The 18,232-nt window shown below is 41.8% G+C and overlaps 1 protein-coding gene across 2 annotated transcripts in view; it reads left to right on the top strand.

The window, feature by feature from the left end:
- The first annotated feature begins 629 nt into the window (after window positions 1–629).
- JAM3 (junctional adhesion molecule 3) overlaps window positions 630–18,232 on the top strand; it is an 84,995-nt gene continuing 67,392 nt past the window's right edge. The window contains exon 1 of one of the 2 annotated variants that reach the window (XM_529458.9): window positions 630–788. In XM_529458.9, the coding sequence (XP_529458.4) occupies window positions 713–788 (76 nt within the window). In that variant the 5' untranslated portion in view covers window positions 630–712. The remainder of the gene's footprint in view (window positions 789–18,232) is intronic. The other variant, XM_054662869.2, reaches the window with a different exon arrangement.

The following is an 18,232-nucleotide window of genomic DNA, read 5'->3' on the forward strand; positions in this document are numbered from 1 at the left end:
ATACTCCTGCTTTTTTAGATCTAATTTCTGCTTTAATTTATCCTTCTCTTCATTTTTCCTGTTTGTCCTCATCTTACCTGTTCTTCCCTGGTTTTACTATCTCCCAGTATTCAGAAATCAGAGCAAATAATTAGTCTGCTTTTCTGCAGAATAAACTATTGGGTATGCCATCATGGTTTTGATCTACCACATAAACAAATTATTTTAGCAAGACATCACTTTTATATACTGTATAATGTATGTATTGCTTATGTTTTAAGCAGATTTCAGCTCTTTTCCTTCCATCAATTTGGAATTGGGGGCCCAAAAGATGTGAGGGCGATAATGCTTCCAAGATAACTGGGCTGCATCCTTATTTGTAAAATAAGAAATACTTTATTTCCCAAATTTTAAAGGAGTGTTCCTTCTCCGACCTGTTGTGATGGATTTATTCTATAGCTATAGAAATATACCCTGCTTCACTCTTGTACATACTTCTTTACTCTCCTCCCGCCGAGTTCATCGAAAGAGAACCCATGTGCCGGTCCAGAGCATCGCTGCATCCGTAAGCAGCTAGACTTCAGCTTCCTCTGTCACCATGGTGCCTGCTCGGCTGGGCCCGGCGGTCGCCATGGTAACTGGGGCGGGTCGCAGGGTCCCGGCAGGCTGGGCGCATGCGCGCGGGGACTACAAGCTGCGCCGCGCTGCCGCTGGCCCCTCAGCAACCCTCGACATGGCGCTGAGGCGGCCACCGCGACTCCGGCTCTGCGCTCGGCTGCCTGACTTCTTCCTGCTGCTGCTTTTCAGGGGTGAGTTTGCGCGTTTCCGCTGTTGGGAGACTAGGGTCTGGGGGCGACGGAAGCAGAGCGGGCCGAAGCTGCTGGAGCCGGTCCGGGCGAGGATAGCGGTCCTGGCTCCGAGGGCTCCCGGGGTCCCGGGCCGGAGGGGCGGCGCGCGCCCGCGTCCCCGCAGCCAGGGCTGGGACCCGGGCCTGGCTAGGGCGGGGGCCCTGGGACGCCTGGCAGTTGGACCGGGGCGGGGAGCTAATTCGGGATGGGGGGCCCGTCCCAGGCAGTGAGTCGGTCCCGGACAGCCGTCGGACCCCGGGGGCGGGCTCTTCTCGGGCGGGCTCCTGTGCTGGGCGGTGGGCTCATCCCCCGGGTGGGCTCCTCCCAGGCGGGCTCCTGTGCTGGGCGGTGGGCTCATCCCCCGGGTGGACCCCTCCCGGGCGGTGGGCACGGCCCTCTGGAGGGAGCGCGGCAGCTGCGGCGTGGGCGCTGGAACTTGCTGGAAGACCCTGCGCAGCAGTGCTGTGCTCTCCAGAAGGGACGGTGAGCGGGGGACGTAGCTGAGGACCGGCGAGGCAGAGCTCCGAGGCCTGGCGGGCTGCTTGGTCACAGCCCTCTGGGGATCTGCAGTTCATTTGACTCGACACAAAGGAACTGCTTTTTACAGAAATAAAATGGATATCAATCCAGTACCTTTTTTGTCTCTGGCCTGGCCGAGGAGACCACGCAGACCCTTATCCGGAAATAGCATTCGGGGCATTTGATCAAGACACGCTAATAAACTTGATAGTTTTGTGCATTTTCTTTCCCTCTGTTTGGAATTCTCATTAGATCCACATTTTCCTGGACAGTTGTACAGAGGACTAAAATAGCTTTCGTTTAGTGAGCTTGTACTGTCTACTAGGCACTTTGGAGCCATTATCTCGTTTACTCCTTTCAGCAGCTCTGTGAGGTAGGTTTCATTAATCCATTTTCAGAGTCAAGTCTAGTCTGCTTTCCAAGGCTGCATTCTAAGTAGTGAAGCCTCAACTTCATATTTACCTAAAGCAGGACACCACACTTTTCCCCTGGCAGCCATCCGCAGGTAACCAGACCAGGACCTTTTTCGGTTCTTAGATTATTTTATTGTTTGAGTTGCCACTGTCATCCCATGATGTTTTCCAGAATATACAAATTAAAACACGGAGGGACTGTTTAGGAGTGAAGGTGGACAGATTTTGGAAAACAAAGCATTCCTGTGTTTGGTGCTTTATGCTAATGGGATGCTCGTGATGGGCTGTGACAAAAGATGAGTTTTAGCGTATAGATTATATACGCTAAGGCAAAGTCTGTATACTTTGCCTGAAAGTGATTCCCAAAACCAAATGCTGTTGGGAGATAAGTGATCAAAGGCTAGCCAGGGGACAAGGGTGTCAGGAATGTCCAGCACCCGCTGTGTTGGTCACACTGACACTGTCCTATTCACAGCCTGGAACAACTCTCTATTGTTGAAAAGATCTGTTCACGTGAAAGTTTGCAGTTTTTGTTGCAGAAGCATTTGGCAGTTTAGCTCAGGAATGAATTTCAACTTGGTAGTTTGTTAATAAAACTAGAAAATGCAAAGAGCTTCACTTACCCTTAACCTCTGATTTCCTTCCCCTAAGGGACTAGTTTTGTGGCTTTTTTGCTGGTAGGGGCTGGGATTCACATGCAGAGCGTAGGAGGAAGAATCAAATTTTGCAAACTAGTTCTAATGACAAATAATCGAGGTAGTAGGATGTATGAATCCACTTTGAAGGCGTGTAGCTATCTTTTTTTTAGTAGGGGCTCTTTTTCCATTATTTGGTTTATGCTTTAAGCTACCCTAAAACTGTCCTTCCAGAAGTCATAACAACTGTGTCCTTTTTATTTTTTATGATTATTCTCAATTGCTATTACTATTTATTTTCATCTTAAAAATTTTGGTTCTTGATATAATAGCAAACATTTCTTTTGTGGTTACCCTTTGCCAGGCTCTGTTACAAGAATTTAATGTGTGCTAATTTATTTAATCTTGATAACTCTAAGAAGTCGTTACTATTGTTGTGCCCTTTTGTGGATGAAGGAACAGAAGTATGGAGAGATTCAGACCCTTGTCGGGAGTGATACCCTGTGCGTTTTAAATGGGAAATCCTTCATTATTTGTGTTAATCCAATTTTTAGTTTTTTGTATTATTCCATTTGACGGTGGAGTTCTTTTAATGGATCAGTTTAAACAGATTATCAAGTTTTCAACACTATGTGGTTTGTATATAAAATATTCTTTTGTTGACTCATGACAGGTGCAGTTCAGCTTTACAAATGTTATGCCACATGTCTTTTTTGAATGATTGTGTACTCATTAGTGTTAGGTTTCCAAATCTTTGATATTCTAGAGAGAAGTGCCTTATTTAGAATTAAAACAGCAACAGTTTTCATTCTTCAGATAAGACAACTTGTGTGCTGAAGCATATCAAAATCTGAAAATCAAAATTTCTGGGAAATTTTTGAAAAAATGTTTAATTCTTTTATTTGCATCTGTTTGGACTCCAGTAACGTTTTTTAGAATGGCATATTCTTTTATGTTCTAATTCTTAATTATCTGGCAGATATAATCATTGTCAGACTTGTGTGTATGTTTTAAAAAAAACAAAGAACACCTGTCTTGAAAGCATGCGGTACTTTATATCAGCTGCTCATTCCCACATGACTTGTTGATGGGCATTTGTTCTTCAGTGCTTCAGGCTAAGGAGACTGAATGGATAAGTACTAGAGATACTTAATCATAAGTAATTGCAGTATTACATTCAGGCGGAATTATCCACACAACCCCTAAGCTCCATGGAACTTGTTCTTAAACTCCATGGGGTGGGTTTAAATCAGTTCTTTTGAAAGCAACCAGACTTTCCTCAAGTATAAGATGGCCACATAATGTAACAGACGCAGCTATGGATTTAGTACATTCAGCTAGCAGCTGTTAGAGATGTGGTATTAGCAAATTCCTTCTCCATAAATTCTTTGAATTTTTTAAAAGCACAAATGTAGTAAAAGAAAGGAAAATATGTGTGAATGAAGTTAGGATGTATGGAGTCTGCTGAAGAATACCCTAGTGGTGAAGTTGGATTTTTTTTTTTTTTTGAGACTGAGTTTCTGATGCAGTGGCATGAGCTCAGCTCACTGCAAAACTCACTGCAAAACTCCGCCTCCCAGGTTAAAGCCATCCTCCTGCCTCAGCCTCCCGAGTAGCTGAGATTACAGATGCGTGCCACCTTGCCTGACTAATTTTTGTATTGTTTTTAGTAGACATGGGGTTTCACCATGTTGGCCAGGCTGGTCTTGAACTCCTGACCTCAAGTGACCTGCCCGCCTTGGCCTACCAAAGTGCTGAGATTACAGGCGTGAGCCACCGCGCCCAGCTGGATTCTCTTTTAAGATATGTTTATAGTTGGCCGGGTACAGTGGCTCACGCCAGCACTTTGGGAAGCCGAGGTGGGCGGATCACAAGGTCAGGAGATCAAGAACATCTTGGCCAACATGATGAAGCCCTGTCTCTACTAAAAATACAAAAATTAGCCGGGCGTGCTGGTGCTTGCCTGTAGTCCCAGCTACTCTGGAGGCTGAGGCAGGAGAATCACTTGAACCCGGGAGGTGGAGGTTGCAGTGAGCTGAGATTGCGCCACTGCACTCTTGCCTGGGGTACAAGAGTGAAACTCCGTCTTGGGGGGAAAAAAAGATGTTTATAGTCAGGTGGTGTGAATGTTATGCTGTCAAAGTTGAATGCAAATTTCAGATCTTTGTATGTACTCCCAGAATTCTAGCAGTATATGCAAATAGCTTCACTGGAGTGTACAGAGATCCTGAAAGAAAGTTTTGGTAAGCACATTCTTTTACACCTAGTTTAGCAAGGACAGTATCCACTGTGGTACTCTATATGGAGAGCTAAAGCCTTAATTGACTGTCTCTTTGCTTCTTGGCATGGCACACAGAAAGCTTCCTGAGAGTTAGCCCTTGTTTCTGATGTCCCAGGAATGCTGTAGTGTTTTGTGTTGGTGTGTTTCTTTTGGTTTTAAGTAGTATCTGTTATGTGTTATATATTACATTTCCCATGAGTAGTTAATACATACAGCAGAGGTTTCAGTGCTGCTTGTATAAAGACATCAAACTATTTAATAGAGTTAGGACTATATGAACATTTTTTTTTACATTATCTTTCATTTGCAGTTTCCCAAGGTTTCTATGGTTCAGCCTTCTTCCTGAAAATTATTGCCAAAATCAAATTCTGCCATAGTCATGCTATCTGCTATGTTTGACAACCTCAGCCCACAGTGATCCTTCCTATCTCTAAATAAGCTTAGATCATAGTCTCTAGTTCCGTTTAGTACAACAGCCATTTATTGAGTATCTATGATGTCTCAGGCACTGTTCTGTGTGCTAGGGTTGCAAAATGGGTAAAACATCGCCAGCCCTTAAAGAGCCAGGGTAATTGACTCCGATTTACATTGGGCTTTAGTTGTTAGGTGTCAGTGCATTGTATTTTCTCAATGATAATAAACATTTTGTTGGTAACAGAGGCTGAATTTAATTTTTTTGTATCTTTCCAGAGGTGATTCTAGTAAATATTCAGTTTATCTCCCTTTGTCACTTGAAAGTGAGTTAACATTTCTTAAACACTCTCTTTGTGTCGAGGCATTTTTTTAAAAATGTCTTATTTCTAGTGGCCCTAGGAACTTCTGGAAAAGTGTCAGTTTGTACTACAGTAGTTATTGTGGAAGAAAGAGAATGGTAATAATTTATTGACTTGGTTTAATTTCAGAATCTTTCTGCCATCTGCTTTTGTGCAGTTACAAGGTTAAGAAGGAGAAAAAGATGGAGAAATGCTTATGATATCATTTAAGTGACACAAGCTGCAGGTATACTAGTATATACTGTATGATTACGATTACACAAAACATCTATGCTTAGGGGAAAAAACAGGATGAGAATGAACCAGAATGTTGATAGGGGCTGTTTATGAGTGGAAGTGTTACAGCAAATTGTTTTCTGCTTTTCTTTGTTTTTGTTTTCCTGGTTGATTCTTGTATTCCTTTGTCTGTTTTCCAAATGTTCTTTGATGAGGATATTTTTTGTGTAATGAAAAAAATTGCATCTTGGTTTGGCTTCCATTAGATACAATAGTGGAATTTTAAATTTGGCACTAGTAATGGGAAAATATAATTTGTTTGTTTAATGTGATAGCATGTGGATTCTGCCTTTTTCTAGCTTCTTAATATCAGCCACATTGGATGAAGGAGTGGCTGACTGGAAGTTCAGTTGCTTGATAATGTATTCTTTGTGACTCATTTGAGAGATTAGTTGCCACTGACTTTTGGGTGGGGGAGTCAGCTGTGGTGTCCTCAGCAAATGGTTAGCTGGAAAACTGAGAGCTGCCGAGATTACCCGCCTCCCCCCTTCTTTTTGAACACACTGACAAAACGATCTGAGTAATGGCCTTTGTTCACCTGTTCAAAGCGATCCAAAATTTATTGAGCACCTACTCTGTGGCAGCCCCTGGAAGATCTCTGTTTTCTTCCTCTTGAGTGATAAAAATACGGGGTGAAATTGACTTCTGTTGAAACTAGACTCTGAAAGATGTTTCCCGAAGCACTCTGTCAGCTGATGTGCCCCATCACTTCTTCCTGCCCAACATGGACTTCCCTGTTGGATGTCTTTAGAATGAAGTACAGCTGCCTGGAAGCTTAGAGACAATGCAACAAATCCAAAGACAGCTGCTTTTTTTTTTTTTTTTTTGGCGGGGGTGGGGCATGTTTTTCCTTTAAAGCATCTCTGTCAGGGTACTGAAACTTAATCAGCCAATCCATATTTATTTGGTAGTCTCCATTTTCATGGCAGTAAAGCATTCCATGGGCAAAACAGGAGAACTTAAGATAATGTCTTCCCTTTACCAGAGGGAACATATAGTTTAGTCAAATAACAGAGCAGCATTTGGGTAAATATTCTGTGGGTTTAGAAGTGAGAGCACTTACTCTCTCTGGGCTGACCTGGTAGAGGAGAATTTCAAAAAGGAGCTGGACTTGTACAGATAATTGACTGACTTAAGTATAGATTTGGGAGGGACAGCGGTGTGGATGGGAAAGTGGAGGAAATAATGTGGGCAAAGGCATGGACTTGGGAATGCAAATGTTTTATTTTGGGATGAGTGAGTTATAATGATTAATAACACCTGCCAATTACTGAAAACTATGTGATAAGCATTGTGCTTATTGCTCTATCTGGGGTCTTAGTGAGCTTGGGCTTCTATAACAGAATACCACAAACAGGTGGCATAAATAAGACATTTGTTTCACGGGTTCTGGAGCCTCACCTGGCTAATTTTTTGAACATTTTTTTGTAGAAACAAGGTCTTACTATGTTCCCCAGTCTGATCTTGAACTCCTGAGTTTAAGGGATCCTACTGCCTTAGCCTCCCAAAGTGCTGAGATTATGGGCATACACCACCATGCCCTGCCTGAATTTCTTTTCAGTTATTCTACTTGTTATATGTTGTGGTTTGTATACCTGTGAGTTTCTTTCTTTCTTGAGAATTCTCAGTTCTTATCCGTTCAAATATCACCTAGCTTCTACCTGCTTAACTTTTTCTTTCTGTGACTGCAATTAAACATGTTTAGTCATTCTGTCCTTCAATACTGTTAACCTCCTTTGTCATTTTTTCATGTTCTTGTCTCTCTGTGCTATTCTGGGTTCTTTATTCATTTTTGTTTTACAGCTAACTTTTTCTGCTTCCAGCTGTATCTAACTTATTATTGATAACCAATCAATACACAGAGTTTTTTCACCAATTATATTATTCATTTCTAAAATTTTCTTGGTTCTTTTTATAATCAAGTTGTTTTTTGCTTGCTTAATTTTTTTACTCCTTTTTTTTTTTTTTTGAGATGGAGTTTTGCTGTTGTTGCCCAGGCTGGAGTACAATGGTGCAATCTCGACTCACCGCAACTGCCGCCTCCCGGGGTCAAGCAATTCTCCTGCCTCAGCCTCTGGAGTAGCTGGGATTACAGGCGGCCGCCACCACGCCTGGCTAATTTTTGTATTTTTAGTAGAGATGGGGTTTCTCCATGTTGATCAGGCTGGTCTCGAATTCCCGACCTCAGGTGATCAGCCCGCCTCAGCCTCCCAAAGTGCTGGATCACAGGTGTGAGCCACCGCACCTGGCTTACTCCTTTTCAAATTTTTAAAACATTGTGTGCACAGCTGTTTTGTATTCCATATGTGATATTTCAAATATCTGAAGTTCTTGGAGATCTAAATCTGTTGTTTGTTATTTCTTATGACTTGTACATATGGTGGTTTCTTTGCTTGTATTATAAATGGATATTTGGTTGATATTAATCTATGAAAATCTAGGCCTAACCCAAGGATGCTTTCTCTTTTGTTTTTCTATTGGTGTGCACCACCACACCGGGGGAAGTATTTTTTATTTTATTTAATTTTTTTTGAGACGAGGTCTCACTATATTGCCCACACTAAACTCCTGGTCTCAAGTGGTCCTTTGACCTCAGCCTCCCAAATAGCTTTCTTTGCAATCTCACTAACATCTATTGCTTTTTTTTTTTTTTTTTTTTTTTTTTGAGATGGAGTCTTGCTCTGTTTTCAGGCTGGAGTGCAGTGGTGCGATCTCGGCTCACTGCAACCTCTGCCTCTTGGGTTCAAGCGATTCTTCTACCTCAGCCTCCCAAGTAACTGGGATTACAGGCTCCTGCCATCATGCCCGACTAGTTTTTGTATTTTTAGTAGAGACAGGGTTTTGCCATGTTGGCCAGGCTGGTCTCGAACTCCTGACCTTAGGTGATCTGCCCACCTTGGCCTCCTAAAGTGCTGGGATTACATGCATGAGGCACTGCACCCGGCCTGTTTTTTGATTATTTAATAGCCATTCTGACTGGTGTGAGATGGCATTTCGTTGTGGTTTGGATTTGCATCTCTCTGATGATGAGCGATGTTGAGCATTTTTTTGTATGTGTGTTGGCCACATACATGTCTTTTGAGAAGTATCTGTTTATGTCTTGCCCACTTTTTAATGGGATTATTTTTTTCTTGTAAAGTTTGTTATAGATTCTGGATATTAGTGTGTCAGGGATGCCTTTTTTTTTTTTTCTTGAGACAGAGTTTCGCTTTTGTTGCCCAGGCTGGAGTGCAAGGGCGTGATCTCGGCTCACTGCAACCTCCGCCTCCTGGGTTCAAGTGATTCTCCTGCTTCAGCCTCCTGAGTAGCTGGGGTTACAGGATCCTGCCACCATGCCTAGCTAATTTTTGTATTTTTAGTAGAGACAGGGTTTCTCCATGTTGGCCAAGCTGGTCTCGAACTCTGGACCTCAGGTGATCCACTCGCCTCAGCCTCCTGAAGTGCGAGCCACCGTGGCTGGCGCCTTTTTTTTTTTTTTTTTTTGAGACGGAGTTTTGCTCTTTCGCCCATGCTGGAATGCAGTGGAAATCTCGGCTCGGAAATCACTGCAACCTCAAGTGATTCTCCTGCCTCAGCCTCCTGAGTAGCTGGGATTACAGGTGCCCGCCACCATGCCATGCCTGGCTAATTTTTGTATTTTTAGTAGAGACAGTGTTTCACCATGTTGGCCAGGCTGGTCTTGAACTCCTGACCACAGGTGATCCGCCCGCCTCGGCTTCCCAAAGTGCTGGGATTACAGGCGTGAGGCACCGCGCCCAGCCAAGGATGCCTTTTCTTGAGAGTGCAGCCTTCCACTGAGTGACAGTGCCTGTCTCTGGGGTGACTAGCTGTTTCAGGATCCCTGGCATTACTTAAAAATCTCAGGCTCTGCTTTCCTCTTGCCCACCTTTCTGCTGGTCCAAGGGCTCAGTGTCCCCACTGGAGTGTTTTTTTATTTGTTTGTTTTTAAGCTGGAGTCTCGCTCTGTTGCCCAGGCTGGAGTGCAGTGGCATGATCTCGGCCCACTGCAACCACCACCTTCCAAGTTCAAGCGATTCTCCCGCCTCAGCCTCCTGAGTAGCTGGGATTACAGGCATGTGCCAACACGCCTGGCTAATTTTTGTATTTTTAGTAGAGACGGGGTTTCGCCATGTTGGCCAGGCTAGTCTCAAACTCCTGACCTCAGGTGATCCACCTGCCTTGACCTCCCAAAATGCTGGGATTACAGGCGTGAGCCACCGCACCCGGCCCACTGAAGTGTTAAAATGACCCTTTGCTCTCAGTTTAACACTCCTACCCATCTTTCTGCTCTCTGGTTTTAGCCTACAGCTATATTGGTTTGTCCTTTTAAAGATTTCCCCGACTTCCTTGTGAGACATGGAATAAAAACTATGACTTATGTGAGATCTTGTTGTTGGAGCAGAAGGGCCCTCCAGGGCATCTAATCAGCTACACTTGTGAAAACAGGAATTGCAGCTTTACTTCACCTGTTTCCCCTCTCTTAATGGAAGAGTCACACACCCTTCTTTAAGTGTTCTTGTTATAAGGGTAATGTTTTTGTTTTCCTTTTTTAAATACAAAATTATGGGCCGAGCGCAGTGGCTCACGCCTGTAATCCCAGCACTTTGGGAGGCCAAGGCAGGTGGATCACCTGAGGTCAGGAGTTCGAGACCAGCCTGACCAACATGGAGAAACCCTGTCTCTACTAAAAATAAAAAAATTAGCCTGGTATGGTGACATGCGCCTGTAATCCCAGCTACTCGGGAGGCTGAGGCAGGAGAATTTGCTTGAACCTGGGAGGTGGAGGTTGTGGTGAGCCAAGATCACGCCATTGTACTCCAGCCTGGGCAGTAAGAGCGAAACTCTTGTTACAAAACAAAACAGAATTATGAACTTAAATATTTGCTTTTTTTTTCATCGCATACACCCCCAGGAAGTTCTGATATTCTTGAGGTTTGGGGTTGTATGCCTCTCCCTAAGAATCACTGCTTTAAGGATGGCGCTCTGTTATTTAAAAAATATACCAAACCCTACAACTATAATCTCTGTCCTTGAATTAGTTTGTCTGAAAAGCAAACATCTATCATTAACTTAAACTTTGGAGAATTATAGCTATTCCATACTAGACAGCCACCTGAAACAGCACCTACTTAGTCTACTAGTAACAGCTATAGATGAAGACATTCAGGGACAAAATACAAAGGTAACTTTACCGAGCTTTCCAGCTGAAATCTGGATTCCGTTCTCCGCAGGATGAAGTGCTGGTTTACTGAAAGGTGCCATCTGATGTACTGTGTGGACAAAAACCACCCACTGCATCTCTGGAAGGCTCCGTTGTTTGCAGCCTTTCAGATAGTTTTCTGGGTGAAAAAAAAAAAGCACTGTATCGTGGGTGTTAGGCATTTTGGATTCATTTCCTAGCTTTGCATGTGATTCATTTTTTGGACCTTGGGGAAATAATATTGGTTGCAATCCAAATCACTTGAAAGTAATTTAAACCCCACCTCTCTCACACTACCACCAAAACATCCACATTTCTTTCCCTTTCTTATTATATAACCCACCTTAGATATATGAGTTTTAGATCCAAAGGAGTGACTTTGTAGGCATATAATTTGTAACTGATTAATTGAATTAGTTCATATTTGTTAATTATAATTGCATTTGAAGGTTTTGAAAATGTAGTCAACAGAAATATATTCCTCTTCTGAAAATTTAGGTGTGTTTTGTAGCCAGGTAAACTTGGTTTGAAGCCTTCCTCTATCGAGAGAGGTTGGAAAAATTTATTCAGAACCCTCGTTTTTGTTTGTTTGTTTTGTTTTGTTCTTGTTTTTGTTTTTTAAATCTACAGCTTTACTTACTAGATCTAGTGTTTAAGAATTCCTGTGTTTGTTTACCATGAAGAAAAAATGAATAACCAATTGGTTGGGTTGTTATTTTTAATTCAATCTGATTTCTAAGCATCAGATATGAAGTTTTCACTCTGACCATATTTGGTCTAGCTGGTAAGTCCACTGGTGATAAAGAATGAGCTTAGAACCTTTGCTGTGAATCACTAAAGCAGTAGCTGAGTAAAGAAAAATTCTCAATCTTTTATTTGCCAGACACTGTTTTAGACCTTGGGGTAACGTCAGTGAAATAGCTTAGGTTTTGACTACTTCATAGGAAAAGATGAAATCTATGGACTCCTCCAAAAAGTGCTTTTATGCATGATATGGTTTGGCTCTGTGTCCCCACCCAAATTTGTAGCTCCCATAATTTCCTCATGTTGTGGGAGGGACCCAGTGGGAGATAATTGAATCATGGGGTGGGTCTTTCCCATGCTGTTCTTGTGAGCATTAGTAAGTCGCTTGAGATCTGATCGGTTTAAAAAGGGGAGTTTTCCTGCACAAGCTGTCTTCTCTTGTCTGTCGCCATATGAGACATGCCTTTTACCTTCTGCTGTGATTGTGAGGCCTCCCCAACCACGTGGAACTGTTTAAGTCTAATAAACCTCTTTCTTTTGTAAATTGCCCAGTCTCGGGTATGTCTTTATCAGCAGCATGAAAATAGATTAAAAGAGTAAACTGGTACCAGTAGAGTGGGGCGCTACTGAAAACACCTGAAAATGTGGAAGCGACTTTGGAACTGGGTAATAGGCAGAGGTTGGAACAGTTTGGAGGGCTCAGAAGAAGACAAGAAAATGTGGGAAAGTTTGGAACTCAGTAGAGACTTGTTGAATGGTTTTTACCAAAATGCTGATATTGATATGGATAATGAAATCCAGGCTGAGGTGGTCTCAGATGGAGATTAGGAACTTGTTGGGAACTGGAGTAAAGGTGACTCTTGGTATATTTTAGCTAAGAGTCTGGTGGCATTTTGCACCTGCCCTAGAGATTTGTGCAACTTTGAACTTGAGAGAGATGATTTAGGGTATCTAGTGGAAGAAATTTCTAAGCAGGAAAACATTCAAGAGTTGACTGGGGTGCTGTTAAAGGCATTCAGTTTTATAAGAGAAGCAGAGCATAAAAGTTCAGAAAATTTGCAGCTGGACAATGTGATATTAAAGAAAATCTTGTTTTCCGAGGAGAAATTCAAGCTGGCTGCAGAAATTTGCATAAGTAACAAGGAGCCAAATGTTAATCCCCAAGACAATGGGGAAAATGTCTTCAGGGCATGTCAGAGGTCTTCACAGCCACCCCTCCCATCACAGGCCTGGAGGCCTAGGAGGAAAAAGTGGTTTCATGGGCGGGCCCAGGGTCCCTGTGTTGTATGCTGCCTATAGACTCGGTGCCCTGCCTTCCAGCCGCTCTAGCCATGGCTGAAAGGGGCCAGCATAGAGCTGAGGCCATGGCTTCAGAGGGTGCAAGCCCCAAGCCTTGCAACTTGCACATGGTGTTGAGCCTGCGAGTGCACAGAAGGTCAAGAATTGAGGTTTGGGAACCTTCACCTAGATTTCAGAGGATGTATGAAAATGCCTGGATGTCCAGGCAGAAGTTTGCTGCAGGGGCGGGGCTTTCATAGAGAACATCTGCTAGGGCAGTGCAGAAGGGAAATGTGGGGTCAGATCCCCTACACAGAGTCCCTACTGGGGTACTGCCTAGTGGAGCTGTGAGAAGAGGGCCACCATCCTCCAGACTCCAGAATGATAGATCCACTGACAGCTTGCACTGTGCACCTGGAAAAGCCACAGACACTGAACACCAGCCCGTGAGAGCAGCGGGGAGCAAGGCTGTATCCTGCAAAAACCACAGGTGGGGAGCTGCCCAAGACCATGGGAACCCACCTCTTTTATCAGTGTGACCTGGATATGAGACTTGGAGTCAAAGGAGATCATTTTGGAGCTTTAAGATTTGACTGCCTTGTTGGATTTCAGACTTGCATGGGGCCTATAGCCCCTTTGTCTTGGCCAATTTCTCCCAGTCATTTTGGAGCTTTAAGACTTGACTGCCTTGTTGGATTTCGGACTTGCATGGGGCCTATAGCCCCTTTGTCTTGGCCAATTTCTCCCTTTTGGAATGGCTTTATTTACCTAATGCCTATACCGCATTGTATCTGGGAAGTAACTATCTTGCTTTTGATTTTACAGGTTCATAGGCAGAAGGGACTTGCTTTGTTTCAGATGAGACTTTGGACTGTGGACTTTTGAGTTAATGCTGAAATGAGCTAAACTTTTGGGGGACTGTTGGGAAGGTATGATTGGTTTTGAAATGTGAGGACATGAGATTTGGGAGGGGCCAGGGGTGGAATGATATGGTTTGGCTCTGTGTTCCCACCCAAATCTCATCTTGTAGCTCCCATAATTTCCTTGTAATGTGGGGGGGACCTGATGGGAGATAATGGAATCATGGGGTGGGTCTTTCTTGTGCTGTTCTCATGATAGTGAATCAGTTTTATGAGATCTGATGGTTTTAAAAAGGGAAGTTTCCCTATACAAGCTCTTCTCTTGTCTGCCGCCGTGTGAGATGTGCCTTTCACCTTCTGCCATGGTTATGAGGCCTTCCTAGCCATGTGGAACTGTAACTATGATAAACCGATTTCTTTTGCAAATTGCCCAGTCTCAGGTATGTCTTTATCAGCAGCACGAAAATGGACTAATACAATGCATATACATGAAAAGTTTTGTATACTATTTTGGGGGATTTATAACCCCCCCCAGAAGACCATTTATGCACCACCTCAGGTTGAGAAGCCTGCTTTAGGGCCAAGATCCCTATAGAGGACACATATTTTTAGAGTGTCTGCTGAAATAGATGCTAACTGCATGTAAACTTCAAGAGTGGTATGCAAAAGCATTATGTTATTCTCTTATTTATTCTTTTCATGAAGTCTCTTGAAGCCTGACTTTTCTATTTTATGGATGATGACTATTAGTGTCAAACATCTGGTCATTTTCTATGTATATTTCCAGCTTAAGTTATTCTCTAGAGGTAGGTCAGAGATGAGACTTTGATTTAAATTGAAAACAGATTATGCATGTAATTTTAGAGATGCTTACTTCTGTGATTTTCGCAGTGTTTCATCCTGTTAGTACAGCTTGTGCAGACTTAAGGCATATGAAAAATAGGACAAAATGCTGAGATGAATTGGGTGGAATTCCTCTGTCATCTACCTCCGGTGTCCATTTACAGCAGATCGCTCCCTCCCTTTCCCTATTTCTCCCTCACTCTTTCTCTCTCCAACACAGGCAATAGTGGTGAGAGAAGGTTTTTATAACATTGGATGAGGGATTTGGACTTTATGGAGGCCAGAACAAATATTTTCTCCTTTACTACCCTGGGGCTAGTATCCCACATGCTGTTTGCAATTTGCAAAAAACATTCCTTCAAGTGAGTTTGGAGTCAGGTAACTTTTTGAGGAGGAGTGTTTTTGTTTTGCTGTCTCCTGAACTCACAGATTTTACTCTGTGTGCGTTTCTTGTCAAGTACATTTCCTACGTGCAAAGTAAGTAAAATCTGTTAAAACTTTGGTTGTCATTATTCTAATGTGTGAACAGCATCTTTTAGCTCACATTAAAAAAAAAACACCAAAAAACCTCTTCTAATGAAACCTTGAGGAAGAAAATTAGCTGGAGTTTAGAGGCTCTGATTTTAAGCCTCCATGATGGGTCCTTTTCTATACCTCCTCTGTAGTGGAGTAAGGATGTGACATGCTTGGGGTAAAACCTCAGTGTCCAGTGGAAATCACCTTACCATCATGGCAGAAATCGCTGGATTTGGCTTTCCAGGTGACAGAAATGGGGCACTTCTTTGCATGTTCTTTGCATCTGCCCTTTCATAGAGAATTGGGGAGATGGAATTGGACTCTAAAGAAATATTACCTTTTTTTCTCTTTTTTTCTATGTAAAAGAAAGCTTATGGCTACATAATAAGGAGAAAATTGGTCATAAGACTTTAATTCATTTTTCTACTGGGGGATCACAGGATTTGTAGCATGGTCTTTGGCTCTGTAGAATTATTCTGTCACTGTATTCTGAGTAACCCTGAGCATTGCCATTTTTCTTCTTTTGTTATCATGGCCTGTCTACCTCAAATGCAGGTCATGATCTTGTCTTTCTGTTCATCTCTTAACTCATTCCCCAACATCCAGCTTCATATACCTATCTGTAAAGCCTTTTTAATGGATCTCTTCACTGAGGTGATCTCTTCCTCTTCTGAATTCCTATCATGAAGGAGCATAGCTAGACCGAGGTTTGAATCTCATCTCTGCTATGTGATTGTTGAAGTCAATTTCCTTATCTATAAAAGAGTAGTAATAGCGTAAAGTAGCTTTGTAGGGTTGTTTTACAAAATAGTGACTATATATAAAGCTCCTCTCAAAGCATCTAAAAGTAACAAAAATAACACTAAAATTAAAATTAATACAGTCAAATTAATTAATTCATGTGAAGTGCTTAGCAGAGTACCTGTCATAGTAGTAAGCTCTCAGTGTTAGGTTTTGTTTTTCATCAATAAGTGGGAGAGATTTGCTGTTACTAACTGTGCTTGCTCCTGCCAGTACTTCCATTACTACTATGTTGCAGTTCATTTGCTTCATAATTATTCAGAGGCAGATTTAAAGGGAAGGTCATCTAACCAGTTTTAGAGCCCCTTGCTTACAAAGGAACCACTTACAAGGCCCTGGATTTCACCTAGCAGTGTGTCCTCAAATTTTCAAAATAAGATGCTTTAGCTACGGTCAGTTAAGATGGTTCTCTTCTTCCACTCTTCTTCCCTCTGTCATACTTCTCTTTATGTTGGGTACTACTAAATTGCCACTGGCATTTTTCCCAGCCAAGGGAACTTGAATTGGGTGCATATTCAGTTTGGGTTAGTGGGATCACTTAGGTGGTCCACAGCCACTGCTGTGTGTAGTTGTTCTTGCTGGGCATCTCAGTATTGGAATGGCTGCCAGGAATACTCTGCCATCTTATTTGACTCACCTAGGTTTGTAACACGAATTTGTAGGGCCTACCGTGAATGCTAGTGTAAGCCCCTGTAATGCCATGGCAGTGTGGATGTGGTTGAAAAACCAGGTTATGAGTTTTCTCACGTCAAAGGGTATTTAGGATTAGTCAAACTACAAGAAAACTTGAAATGCCCCCAGATTTAACAGTGGTCCTTAAAACTCTGCATGATTTGCAATAATGAATTATGAAGTAGAAAGAAACCATTCCAAACTATTAATATTAAATTTTAAAATTAACCATGCTAAAGGGAAGTCTTAACTATTATTTCCTAGGCAGATTACAAAATCATGGGCATATGATGAGGTGATCAAAGATCCTAAATATGTAGCAAAGATTATAGAGACTAAGGAATTAATAAACATATTGTTATTTTTCTAAATTTTGTTTTGTGTTGCCAGCTTTTAAAATTTGTAATATTTTTGTGATTTCTGTTCTCATTCTTAACAAACATTCTTTGTACCTAATTTCATATTCATCACTTTATGTTTGTTTTCCTACTGGGGGCTCCACTATGACTACCCCAGTCATAGTCTTCCTTGAATCATATCATTTGTTGTTGTATTGACCTACTAATTTAAATCTTTAATGGCAACATGCACTTCCTCTGTGTGTATCTTGGCTCTAAGTAGTCTGCGACTTGAGGACGGGAAGCTTGTCTTCTGTGTAGCATAATATTTGGAACATCATATACATACAAATATTCATTGATAAGAGAACATCACAGTGTAAGGAGGTGAGTTTCTATTCTTTAGTTGTGGGTTTGGGAGTGGGGCAGGTACTTCACTAGCTATTTTGGAAGGGGCTGACAAGTGTTTCTGTTCAAACGTATTATCGCCTTAACAGATGAGAAGCCATGGATGAGTTTGTATGTTTCTTTATCTTTATTTTAAAATAATTTGGAGTTAGAAGACCTGGGTTCTGCTTTGATTGCTGATACTTTGTAGTTTTGAGGTTGTAATAATCTCCTCACATATTTGAGCCCTATCGTATTAATCTGTAGAGAGGTGATTGTAATTCCCACTTTACAGAATCATTACAAGGACCAAGTAAGATTGTGTGTGTAAACAGAATTTTAAGTTATAAAATATTGTGCAAATATAAAATATTATTCTCTGCTTTGCTTTATTCCTTCTGAGTTCTGAAGTATCATGAGTCCTCTGGTTCTTCAAAACTATAGGTTACAATTCTAATTTACAATAACCTTCTCTTAAAAAAGCTCCCTTTATGGCTTAGTTAGATGAGATAGCAAGTTTTAAAATCTATTTTCCTATATTGGAAAAATATTTTATCTAGAGGACAGACGAGTATCCTGGATTTTTTTTTTAAAGAAAACAAAAATCTGGTTTTAAGTTTCATGAGTAAAGAAGAAAAATTTCTCTTTGACATTCTTGGATTTAAAAAGTGGTTCAGTGATATTTGTAGAAAAGATTAGACCTCCTATGCCTAGGGGAAATTTTCATGCCTGAACTAGCAAACTTTGAATAATAAGAGGTTTTAGTGGAAATTCCAGCATATTTTTAAGTAAAGGAACTACCAGTACGAATCAGTGAGTTTACATACAAAATAAACAGCTTATTAAATAAATAGCTATTAAGAATGAAT

Source organism: Pan troglodytes, chromosome 9 (assembly GCF_028858775.2).
Source record: "Pan troglodytes isolate AG18354 chromosome 9, NHGRI_mPanTro3-v2.0_pri, whole genome shotgun sequence".
Classification (NCBI taxonomy): domain Eukaryota; kingdom Metazoa; phylum Chordata; class Mammalia; order Primates; family Hominidae; genus Pan; species Pan troglodytes.